Below are 13983 nucleotides of genomic sequence, written 5' to 3' on the forward strand. Positions count from 1 at the left end.
CATGTATGGTAAATCTAAATTTGAATAGTACATGTATGGTAAATCTATATTTGAATAGTACATGTATGGTAAATCAATATTTGAATAGTGCATGTATGGTAAATCTATATTTGAATAGTACTTGTATGGTAAATCTATATTTGAATAGTACATGTATGGTAAATCTATATTTGAATAGTGCATATATGGTAAATCTATATTTGAATAGTACATGTATGGTAAATCTATATTTGAATAGTACATGTAGTGTAAATCTATATTTGAATAGTACATGTATGGTAAATCTATATTTGAATAGTACATGTATGGTAAATCTATATTTGAATAGTACATGTATGGTAAATCTATATTTGAATAGTACATGTATGGTAAATCTATATTTGAATAGTGCATGTATGGTAAATCTATATTTGAATAGTACATGTATGGTAAATCTATATTTGAATAGTACATGTATGGTAAATCTATATTTGAATAGTACATGTATGGTAAATCTATATTTGAATAGTGCATGTATGGTAAATCTATATTTGAATAGTACATGTATGGTAAATCTATATTTGAATAGTACATGTATGGTAAATCTATATTTGAATAGTACATGTATGGTAAATCTATATTTGAATAGTACATGTATGGTAAATCTATATTTGAATAGTGCATGTATGGTAAATCTATATTTGAATAGTACATGTATGGTAAATCTATATTTGAATAGTACATGTATGGTAAATCTATATTTGAATAGTGCATGTATGGTAAATCTATATTTGAATAGTACATGTATGGTAAATCTATATTTGAATAGTACATGTATGGTAAATCTATATTTGAATAGTACATGTATGGTAAATCTATATTTGAATAGTACATGTATGGTAAATCTATATTTGAATAGTGCATGTATGGTAAATCTATATTTGAATAGTACATGTATGGTAAATCTATATTTGAATAGTACATGTATGGTAAATCTATATTTGAATAGTACATGTATGGTAAATCTATATTTGAATAGTACATGTATGGTAAATCTATATTTGAATAGTACATGTATGGTAAATCTATATTTGAATAGTGCATGTATGGTAAATCTATATTTGAATAGTACATGTATGGTAAATCTATATTTGAATAGTACATGTATGGTAAATCTATATTTGAATAGTACATGTATGGTAAATCTATATTTGAATAGTGCATGTATGGTAAATCTATATTTGAATAGTACATGTATGGATAATCTATATTTGAATAGTACATGTATGGTAAATCTATATTTGAATAGTGCATGTATGGTAAATCTATATTTGAATAGTACATGTATGGTAAATCTATATTTTAATAGTACATGTATGGTAAATCTATATTTGAATAGTACATGTATGGTAAATCTATATTTGAATAGTGCATGTATGGTAAATCTATATTTGAATAGTACATGTATGGTAAATCTATATTTGAATAGTACATGTATGGTAAATCTATATTTGAATAGTACATGTATGGTAAATCTATATTTGAATAGTACATGTATGGTAAATCTATATTTGAATAGTACATGTATGGTAAATCTATATTTGAATAGTACATGTATGGTAAATCTATATTTGAATAGTGCATGTATGGTAAATCTATATTTGAATAGTACATGTATGGTAAATCTATATTTGAATAGTACATGTATGGTAAATCTATATTTGAATAGTACATGTATGGTAAATCTATATTTGAATAGTACATGTATGGTAAATCTATATTTGAATAGTACATGTATGGTAAATCTATATTTGAATAGTACATGTATGGTAAATCTATATTTGAATAGTACATGTATGGTAAATCTATATTTGAATAGTACATGTATGGTAAATCTATATTTGAATAGTACATGTATGGTAAATCTATATTTGAATAGTACATGTATGGTAAATCTATATTTGAATAGTGCATGTATGGTAAATCTATATTTGAATAGTACTTGTATGGTAAATCTATATTTGAATAGTACATGTATGGTAAATCTATATTTGAATAGTACATGTATGGTAAATCTATATTTGAATAGTGCATGTATGGTAAATCTATATTTGAATAGTACATGTATGGTAAATCTATATTTGAATAGTACATGTATGGTAAATCTATATTTGAATAGTACATGTATGGTAAATCCATATTTGAATAGTACATGTATGGTAAATCTATATTTGAAAAGTGCATGTATGGTAAATCTATATTTGAATAGTGCATGTATGGTAAATCTATATTTGAATAGTGCATGTATGGTAAATCTATATTTGAATAGTACATGTATGGTAAATCTATATTTGAATAGTGCATGTATGGTAAATCTATATTTGAATAGTACATGTATGGTAAATCTATATTTGAATAGTACATGTATGGTAAATCTATATTTGAATAGTGCATGTATGGTAAATCTATATTTGAATAGTAAATGTATGGTAAATCTATATTTGAATAGTACATGTATGGTAAATCTATATTTGAATAGTACATGTATGGTAAATCTATATTTGAATAGTACATGTATGGTAAATCTATATTTGAATAGTACATGTATGGTAAATCTATATTTGAATAGTACTTGTATGGTTAATCTATATTTGAATAGTGCATGTATGGTAAATCTATATTTGAATAGTACATGTATGGTAAATCTATATTTGAATAGTACATGTATGGTAAATCTATATTTGAATAGTACATGTATGGTAAATCTATATTTGAATAGTACATGTATGGTAAATCTATATTTGAATAGTGCATGTATGGTAAATCTATATTTGAATAGTACTTGTATGGTAAATCTATATTTGAATAGTGCATGTATGGTAAATCTATATTTGAATAGGACATGTATGGTAAATCTATATTTGAATAGTGCATGTATGGTAAATCTATATTTGAATAGGACATGTATGGTAAATCTATATTTGAATAGTACATGTATGGTAAATCTATATTTGAATAGTACATGTATGGTAAATCTATATTTGAATAGTACATGTATGGTAAATCTATATTTGAATAGTGCATGTATGGTAAATCTATATTTGAATAGTACATGTATGGTAAATCTATATTTGAATAGTGCATGTATGGTAAATCTATATTTGAATAGTACATGTATGGTAAATCTATATTTGAATAGTACATGTATGGTAAATCTATATTTGAATAGTACATGTATGGTAAATCTATATTTGAATAGTACTTGTATGGTAAATCTATATTTGAATAGTACATGTATGGTAAATCTATATTTGAATAGGACATGTATGGTAAATCTATATTTGAATAGTACATGTATGGTAAATCTATATTTGAATAGTACTTGTATTGTAAATCTATATTTGAATAGTACATGTATGGTAAATCTATATTTGAATAGTACATTTATGGTAAATCTATATTTGAATAGTACATGTATGGTAAATCTATATTTGAATAGTACATGTATGGTAAATCTATATTTGAATAGTACTTGTATGGTAAATCTATATTTGAATAGTACATGTATGGTAAATCTATATTTGAATAGTACATGTATGGTAAATCTATATTTGAATAGTACATTTATGGTAAATCTATATTTGAATAGTACATTTATGGTAAATCTATATTTGAATAGTACATGTATGGTAAATCTATATTTGAATAGTACATTTATGGTAAATCTATATTTGAATAGTACATGTATGGTAAATCTATATTTGAATAGTACATTTATGGTAAATCTATATTTGAATAGTACATTTATGGTAAATCTATATTTGAATAGTACATTTATGGTAAATCTATATTTGAATAGTACATGTATGGTAAATCTATATTTGAATAGTACATTTATGGTAAATCTATATTTGAATAGTACATTTATGGTAAATCTATATTTGAATAGTACATGTATGGTAAATCTATATTTGAATAGTACATGTATGGTAAATCTATATTTGAATAGTACTTGTATGGTAAATCTATATTTGAATAGTGCATGTATGGTAAATCTATATTTGAATAGTACATGTATGGTAAATCTATATTTGAATAGTGCATGTATGGTAAATCTATATTTGAATAGTACATGTATGGTAAATCTATATTTGAATAGTGCATGTATGGTAAATCTATATTTGAATAGTACATGTATGGTAAATCTATATTTGAATAGTACATGTATGGTAAATCTATATTTGAATAGTACATGTATGGTAAATCTATATTTGAATAGTACTTGTATGGTAAATCTATATTTGAATAGTACATGTATGGTAAATCTATATTTGAATAGGACATGTATGGTAAATCTATATTTGAATAGTACATGTATGGTAAATCTATATTTGAATAGTACTTGTATGGTAAATCTATATTTGAATAGTACATGTATGGTAAATCTATATTTGAATAGTACATTTATGGTAAATCTATATTTGAATAGTACATGTATGGTAAATCTATATTTGAATAGGACATGTATGGTAAATCTATATTTGAATAGTACTTGTATGGTAAATCTATATTTGAATAGTACATGTATGGTAAATCTATATTTGAATAGTACATGTATGGTAAATCTATATTTGAATAGTACATTTATGGTAAATCTATATTTGAATAGTACATGTATGGTAAATCTATATTTGAATAGTACTTGTATGGTAAATCTATATTTGAATAGTACATGTATGGTAAATCTATATTTGAATAGTACATTTATGGTAAATCTATATTTGAATAGTACATTTATGGTAAATCTATATTTGAATAGTACATTTATGGTAAATCTATATTTGAATAGTACATTTATGGTAAATCTATATTTGAATAGTACATTTATGGTAAATCTATATTTGAATAGTACATGTATGGTAAATCTATATTTGAATAGTACATTTATGGTAAATCTATATTTGAATAGTACATTTATGGTAAATCTATATTTGAATAGTACATTTATGGTAAATCTATATTTGAATAGTACATTTATGGTAAATCTATATTTGAATAGTACATTTATGGTAAATCTATATTTGAATAGTACATTTATGGTAAATCTATATTTGAATAGTACATGTATGGTAAATCTATATTTGAATAGTACATGTATGGTAAATCTATATTTGAATAGTACTTGTATGGTAAATCTATATTTGAATAGTGCATGTATGGTAAATCTATATTTGAATAGTACATGTATGGTAAATCTATATTTGAATAGTGCATGTATGGTAAATCTATATTTGAATAGTACATGTATGGTAAATCTATATTTGAATAGTGCATGTATGGTAAATCTATATTTGAATAGGACATGTATGGTAAATCTATATTTGAATAGTACATGTATGGTAAATCTATATTTGAATAGTACATGTATGGTAAATCTATATTTGAATAGTACATGTATGGTAAATCTATATTTGAATAGTACATGTATGGTAAATCTATATTTGAATAGTACATGTATGGTAAATCTATATTTGAATAGTACATGTATGGTAAATCTATATTTGAATAGTGCATGTATGGTAAATCTATATTTGAATAGTGCATGTATGGTAAATCTATATTTGAATAGTACATGTATGGTAAATCTATATTTGAATAGTGCATGTATGGTAAATCTATATTTGAATAGTGCATGTATGGTAAATCTATATTTGAATAGTGCATGTATGGTAAATCTATATTTGAATAGTACATGTATGGTAAATCTATATTTGAATAGTACATGTATGGAAAATCTATATTTGAATAGTACATGTATGGTAAATGTATGCATGAATTGTAAAATCTATGCTTGAATAGAAAATATATGCCTTAATTTTAAATCTACATTTTTGGGTTTTTTTTTATTACAATTTCACCCTAAACAAGGTACATTTCCACTTTGATCTAGGGGGCTACTATTTGGGACAGAGGCTACAGGGGTACTAGGTGAGAAGTTGGGCAGCAAGATGTTGGTTCACGTTGCACTTGAACTTCTGCATTTCAGTACAGTGGGGGAAGCAGGAAGCTGGAAGGGAATTCCAAAGTCTAGCGGTTCTGGGAAGAAACTACTTGCATAGAAGACTCTCTTACATCTAGGGATCTCTACTATGAAGGGGTAGGATTTACTGCTTATCGGGTTTGTTAGGGGTATTTACGCAGAGGGGGTACAAGTGTTTGCAGTTCGTCAGAACATTTACCGTTAAAGTACTTGTAGAACAGGCAAAGGAATGCTACATTACGTCGATGGGACAGAGGCTGAAGCTTAGATGACAGTTCAGGACCTATTAGGTTAGCGACTCGCTTTTGAACCTTGTCTAGGAGTGAGAGACTAGTAGCAGATGCACCAGCCCAAATATGACAACAATACTCCATACATGGGCGAATGGTGGCCTTATAGAGATATAGGATACTTTTGGGCATTAGTAGCTTTCTATCATGGTAGAGAGAACCTACCTTCTTCGTAGTGATCCTGGCAATGCTCTCAATGTGATTGTTCCAACTCATGTTTCCCATGAACGTTAAGCCGAGGAGTTTAAAAGATGTGCTTTCAGATAAAGAGTCTTTGGCCATTGCTATTGTTGGTAGAGAAGGTTTTTTGTAGTTATTGAAGGAAACAAGTTTAGTCTTGGCAGCATTGAATGTGACAATCCATTTTTGTCCCAATTCCACTACAGATTGGAGGTCATCCTCTAGTGTTTCTGCTATTCCTTTAGATATGTGTTCATTTGTTTTCCTGTCGTGTCTGTTATAGAGCGTGGGGTCATCAGCATATATATCCATCTCACAGACAATTTTGTCAGGGAGATCATTTATGAATATTAGCAATAATAGAGGTCCAAGGATAGACCCCTGAGGCACTCTCGCATTTATATCATATTGTTTAGATGTACGACCATCGAGGACAAACTGGATTTTTCTCTTATCTAAGAAGGATTTAATTATGTTAAATATTCTTCCAGTGATACCGTATGATCTGATTTTACTAAGAAAACCTTCATGCCATACCTTGTCAAAAGCCTTAGATATATCTAGAGCTACCGAGATCTACCCTCCTCTGCTTTGTCAAGTGAATGGTATATATGTTCGGAGATTACAGTTAGAATGTCTGCCGTGGAATGGGCTTGCCTAAATCCATATTGTTGGTCAGTCAGAAGTTTAGCATCTGTAAGGTGATGGACTAGAGCTTGGTTAATTATGGACTCAAATATTTTGGCAAAATTGGGAGGAGCCTAATGAGGCGGTAATTTACTGGGTCAGTTCTTTCGCCAGAATTCTTGAAAACTGGTACCACAGAAGCAGTTTTCCAGCAGGCAGGAATGCAAGATTCATTAAGGCATTTGTTGTAAAGTTTGGAGAGGATTGGAGCTACTTCAGCAGAGCATTATTTTAATAGAACAGCCTGGATGAGTTGAATGGTAAATCTATGTTTTAATGGTAAATCTATGCCTGAATTGTAAATCTATGCTTGAATGGTAAATCTGTGTTTGAATTGTAAATATATGTTTGAATGGTAAATCTATGTTTGAATGGAAAATCTATGCTTGAATGATAAATCTATGCTCGAATGGAAAATATCTATGCTCGAATGGTAAATCTATGTTCGAATGAAAAATCTATGTTTAAATCGTAAATATATGCCTATATTGTAGATCTGTGCCCGAATGGTTAATCTATGCCTAAATTGTAAATCTATGTTTGAATGGTAAATCTATGGTTGAATGGAAAATCTATGCTTAAATTGTAAATCTATGATTGGACTGTAAATCTATGTTTGAATGATACATATACACCTGTACTGTAAATCGAACGAATTTGAACGGAAAATCTATGCTTGAATTGTAAGTCTATGCTTGAATGGTAAATCTTTGCTTGAATTTTAAATCAATGTTTGAATTGTAAATCCATGTTGGAATAGTAAATTAATGCTGGAATCGTAAATCTCTGTTGGAATTGTACATCTCTTTTTGAATGTTAAATCTATGTTTGAATTAAAAGATCCATGCATAAACGGTAAATCTCTGTTTGAATGGCAAATCTATGTTTGAACGTATTTGCTTGTATTTTAAATATATATTCAAAGTAAAATTTTATGCTTTAATAGCAAATCTATGTTTGAATGGCAAATCTATGGCTGAGGTGTAAAACTATTCTAGCATGGAAAATCCATGCCTGAATTGTAAATCTATGTTTGAATGGTAAATCTTTGTTTGAATGGTAAATCTTTGTTTGAATGGTAAATCTATGTTTGAATGTAAAATCTTTGCTTGAATTACAAATCTATGTTTTAATGGTAAATCTATGCTTGAATGGTAAATTTATACCTGAATTGTAAATCTATGTTTGACTGGTAATGCTAAATCTATGTTGTATTGTTAATCTATGCTTGAATCTTATATCTATGCTTGAATGGTTAATCTATGCTTGAATAATAAATCAATGCCTGAATTGTAAAACTATGTTTGAATGGTAAATCTTTGCTTGAATGGTAAATCTATGTTTGAATGTAAAATCTTTGCTTGAATTACAAATCTATGTTTGAATGGTAAATCTTTGTTTTAATGGTAAATCTATGCTTGAATGGTAAATTTATACCTGAATTGTAAATCTATGTTTGACTGGTAATGCTAAATCTATGTTGTATTGTTAATCTATGCTTGAATCTTATATCTATGCTTGAATGGTTAATCTATGCTTGAATAATAAATCAATGCCTGAATTGTAAAACTATGTTTGAATGGTAAATCTTTGCTTGAATGGTAAATCTATGTTTGAATGTAAAATCTTTGCTTGAATTACAAATCTATGTTTGAATGGTAAATCTTTGTTTTAATGGTAAATCTATGCTTGAATGGTAAATTTATACCTGAATTGTAAATCTATGTTTGACTGGTAATGCTAAATCTATGTTGTATTGTTAATCTATGCTTGAATCTTATATCTATGCTTGAATGGTTAATCTATGCTTGAATAATAAATCAATGCCTGAATTGTAAAACTATGTTTGAATGGTAAATCTATACCTGAATGGTAAATTTATGTTTGAATTGTAAATCTAGGTCTGAAAGGTAAGTCTATGTTTGAATGGTAAAACTATGACTGAAATGTGAATCTATGCTTGAACTGTAAATCTATGCTTGAATGGTAAATCTATGCTTAAATGGTAAATCTATGCCTGAATTGTAAAAGTGTGCTAGAAAGTTTTCATCTTAAATTTTATCCAATTATGCAGAATGTAGAAACTATGCATAAATAGAATTCAATGTAATAGTGAAATAAAAGCAATCATATAATAAGAAACCATAAAAAATTAATAACCACTTAATGGACGTTCATTTTTCAAATGAATATGCAATCCATCCATCATGTTAATCCATCGTGTAGTCACTCACATATCCATGACTGAGCATATTAAAAAGTTTGTTTTAATAATTTTTAAATAGAAAACGTAGGCTTTTAATGTCAATGTCAGAGCGAGAAAGAAATCAACTTTATAGATATAGTGATTATATATTATTATTATTATTATTATTATTATTATTATTATTATTTTAAGTAGTAATATTCTAATTTTTTATCATTTAATGATATTTCCTTCATTCTACATTTAGTGATATTCTTCCTAAGATTTTGAATGATCTACGATTAGTTGAATTATTATTAATAGTAGTAGCAGTATAAGTAGTAACAGTGGTATACCCCCATAAAACTTTTGGTGTGACGCATTTATGCTAATCTGTTTTGAACACTATAAAGATTTATGGTTTTTGATATTAGCATTAAAATTTTTGACTTCTGTATGGCAAGGAAACTGTGGGAATACTAATAATACACAGACAAGAAGGCTCAACGATAATTTCTATTATAAAATTCCTTTTGCGATTTTGTACTTGGTTTAAAGACACCGTGGTGCCACCCATGCTGCACCATTGATATTCTGAATGGTAAGGAGACTAACTACATATTGTCCAACAGTGCTAGATTTCAATCTGATAAAACCGTCAGTGTTTCTCAACTGATGAGTAAAGAGTCTTAAACAATCAATTTTCATTTAAGTTCTTATTTTCTTTTGTTTTAATTAATTTCGAAACAAACATAAATAATGATAGTAGACTGTGGATCCAATATTAATTCGTTCATATTACCAATGAATATTTGATTTGCATCGTACAATGGACATATTCATCTGTAATCATTATATATTATAATACAGCAATCATAAAAATATGCAATCGTTTTTTATTACCAAAAATTCTATGAACTTTCGAGAAACACTGAGCAAAGATATAAGCATGCTTTGATTAAAATATTTGAAAAAATGTATTTTTTTAATTCTTTTTCTTGCGAATTGTTACGCTTAAATCAAGCACTGTTAGTAAATTTCACTCAGGGAAAACAGGCACACAGGCAAGATGCATCAGCCATGATGCAATGATCCATTGTGATGAGTATGAGAGTGAAGAAATGTATGAATTAACTCACCATCCTTGCTGGCATCTGCTGCTTCATCTTGGGTTTCATGGCCATTTACATACTAAAAAAAAAAAAATACTAAATAAAAATAATAAAAAAAAAAAGATTAAATCATATTCTTGATATATTAAAAGCCTCACCATAAGAATATGCTGTTGTCACAGCCCCACTCATGATGCATAGACGACTTATTGGTCTGTACTGAGAGGATGATCTGCATTCTTAAATACAGGGTATACTGATGAGATTTTCCAGAGTTTTGAGAAGCAATTCTTAAGATAATGCTTAAACAGCTTTGTAAGTATGGGAGCTAGTTCTGGTTGAAGTTTTTTGAGTCAAGGCCAGTTGCTTTACTGGAATCAAGGTTTTTGATTAGCTTGGCAACATCACGCACAGATAGTTGTATGTCGCATAGCGTGTTTTCTGATACAGGAGGAAATATAGGGGTTGACGGCTTCGGTTGCATTGGATAGAATTAGCTATAAAGTTCTTGGCAAAGAGTTTCGCTTGGCTGATGAGATTACCTCAGGTCCATTGATGATGGTTGCGATAGAGCACCCTGTTTGCTATTTGCCAAAACTGGTGAGAACGAAGCCGCTGCTCAGCTACTTTGGACTTAACGGACTGAGGATACAACCCTCTCGCGTTCTTCATTACTCTTTTACAGTGGTTGCTGGTACTTCTGAAAGCAGTTTTAATCTCAGTACAACTACTACGTTGGAAGCAATGGAAAAAGTGATTTCGGTGCACAATGGCATTTAATTAAAGAGAAAATAATTTTTGTAGATTAGATCAAATAATATTCCTTAATTTTATAACGTCTAAAATGGAGAAAATAAATAATTAAATAAACAAATAATTTAAAAACAATAAATGATTTTCAAAAATTAAAATAACTTTTAATGAAAACGAACGATAAATATTTTTGGTAAATTTTTACCACGTGCTTCAGCGTATTATAAACACCCCAACATCCCCATGTTAACAACGGTTTTCGGGATAAACACGCCCCAACCTCGAATCCATTCTTAACATGGGGAGGTTGGGGATGTTTATTCCGAAAGCCATTTTTAATATGGGATGAATAGGGTGTTTATAATATGCTGTGCAGCTTCGCTGCGGCGGGTCGTAAAAAAATACCATATTTTTTAATAAAAATGAACGATAAATATTTTTTTTAATGAGTCTATCTTTTTTAATACAATTTTTAAGTAAATAATAAATAAATTTTAGTTTTTTACAATGAAACAATAAAATGTTTATTTACATTTTACGCAAAAACACCACACAACTTTTTCTTTTTAATTAATTTTTGATTTTCTTTTTTCTTTTAATTTTAGTGTAAACCGTATTCTTTATTTTCTCTTTTATTGATAAAAAATAGTTTACATATTTTTATATATTTTTATTATACGGTGGCGAAAATAATAAGCATAAAATATATTTGAAAATTGTATCCATTTTGTGCTTCCATACCTCAATTGACAGGCGCGGACGCCCCCTGCCAGCATGTTTGAAAGTTAGGGTTCGGTTTTATGCACAATTACCAAACTATTTTGAGGTGGGGTTCCCATAGTGTCGGAATTCTATTTTTGTAAGGACCTCGCCATTTTCAGTGCAAAAGAGAAGGGTGAGGTGTCAGCATTTTCGCCAACTTGTAAAATTCACTTAACCCCTACCCCTCCTCTTCTTGACCGCGACTAACAGTCGTTGTAGCCTGAAGGGCCCTTTTTCAATTGGCTAATGTGGGTGCCTCACTGTCACTTTCTCTCTCTCTCTCTCTCTCTCTCTCTCTCTCTCTCTCTCTCTCTCTCTCTCTCTCTTTCCCTCTCTCTCACTCACACACTCTCTCTCTCACTCCTTTTTTTTTGTCATTTTCATTTAAGTTCTCGCGGACATTAAAAATCTCAACCGTCCTTAAGGATGGAAGGCCTTTTTTGAGATGTTGAAATTGGTGTTTCAAAAAACACCATTTCTTGAAGACGTTGACCTCTTTCAGAGAAAGGAGACCGACGTCAGAGTGACAGAGCCTGTCACTAATTATTACAAGTTGTGAACGGGAGACAACAGTGATTTATTTCTTTGCCCTCCTTTCAAACGAATGAAGAAATAGCAAGACAACACTTTTCAGAGAAAAGGAAAATTATTTCGGAAGAAAAGAAAGAGATATCAACCCTTTCGGAGAGAGGGAGAGAAAGAATAAGAAACCTCCTTTTTCAGAGAGCTTTACTTTTAAACCCTTTGAAGGTTTTGTTTGTTAAAAAAAAGAGACAGAGGAAAAGAAAAGAACGTTGAAAGAACTTTGCAACCTGCATGTTTATCTTTTCAGAAAAAAAGAGAGAAAAGAACTTTTTGTTGAAAAACTGAATTTGGAGACTTGAAAAAATAATATTTTCTATTTTTTATGTGCTTTTATTTCAGCCTTTCTGTCAAGTAAGATTTGTTTTTTGTATTTGTATTTCATGTTTTTTTATTTCATGTTACAGGTTTTTAAAACCTGAGCTTAGGAAAATATAAGCAACCCATAACTATTTTCTTTAAATCAATTTGGATCATTTTAAATTCATTTCGGATCTGTATTTCTTTTGCTCATTTCTCTTTGCTTAATTTTTCTCTTTCTTCCTCTTTAATTTGTTACCTTAAAAAACGGATTTTGGTGACAACCCCAAAATTTCGTTAATACTTATGGTTGATGCTTAATTGGCAACTAGTTTTCCCTTAAAGAAAGTTAGAATGTGATGTCATTAAAAAAAAAAAGACAAAAGAAAGAGCATGCCTAAAAAACAAAAAATGGGGGGAAATGACAAAATAAATGCAATGTAAAGACGGGAATTATTCTGTAAAAAGATGAACAAGAGAAAGAAAATACATCATCGAAAGCAATAAGATATGATTCAAAAACGAGTGTTTATTTTTTATGTAAAAGGAAGGAAGAAAACATGTCAACACGACGACACAGCGAAATGTAAAAAGAGGATGTTTTATTCACTAAATTTGATAGTTTTTTTTTTGTTTTGTCGAAGTTCTGAAATAGATTTGTCAAAGGGAAAGAAAAAAACCCCGTAAAATCCATATTTTACGGTTTTTTTTATTTCGCTTTGAATCGAAATGAATTAAAATGAAATCAGTTGCATAGTTGTGTTTTATTTCGTTATGTTTCTGTAATTAAGATCCGATAATATTCCTTTATTTTATAATGTTTTTAAATTGGTTAAAATGGAGAAAATAATTTTTTTTTAAATTGTAGTATGAGAATATAATTGTTGTTATAATATCACCTATAGCATGTAAGACATGTGGAAAGCTGCAATAAGTACTTTTATTGTGAAAAATATAACATGACTTTGTGTTTTTGTTTATAATTGTAAACCACTATTCTTGTATTCCATCAAAGGATGAAGAGTACTTAAAAAGAGGAATCTGTATTTGATTAAAAATCTTGTTTAGTATATAGACAGTAGTAAGAAGGAAAATATGAAATAATTGGGGTGA

At 28.7% G+C, this 13983-nt stretch overlaps 1 protein-coding gene across 4 annotated transcripts in view; it reads right to left on the reverse strand.

The window, feature by feature from the left end:
* Nucleotides 1-13983, reverse strand: part of LOC145297675 (uncharacterized) — a 1369001-nt gene that overhangs the window by 401313 nt on the left and 953705 nt on the right. For all 4 annotated transcript variants that reach the window (XM_080143861.1, XM_080143862.1, XM_080143860.1 and 1 more), the window contains one exon: nucleotides 10501-10552. In XM_080143861.1, coding sequence (XP_079999987.1) covers nucleotides 10501-10552 — 52 coding nt within the window. The remainder of the gene's footprint in view (nucleotides 1-10500; nucleotides 10553-13983) is intronic.

Source organism: Euprymna scolopes, chromosome 18 (assembly GCF_053919585.1).
Source record: "Euprymna scolopes isolate OS-2025 chromosome 18, ASM5391958v1, whole genome shotgun sequence".
NCBI lineage: Eukaryota > Metazoa > Mollusca > Cephalopoda > Sepiida > Sepiolidae > Euprymna > Euprymna scolopes.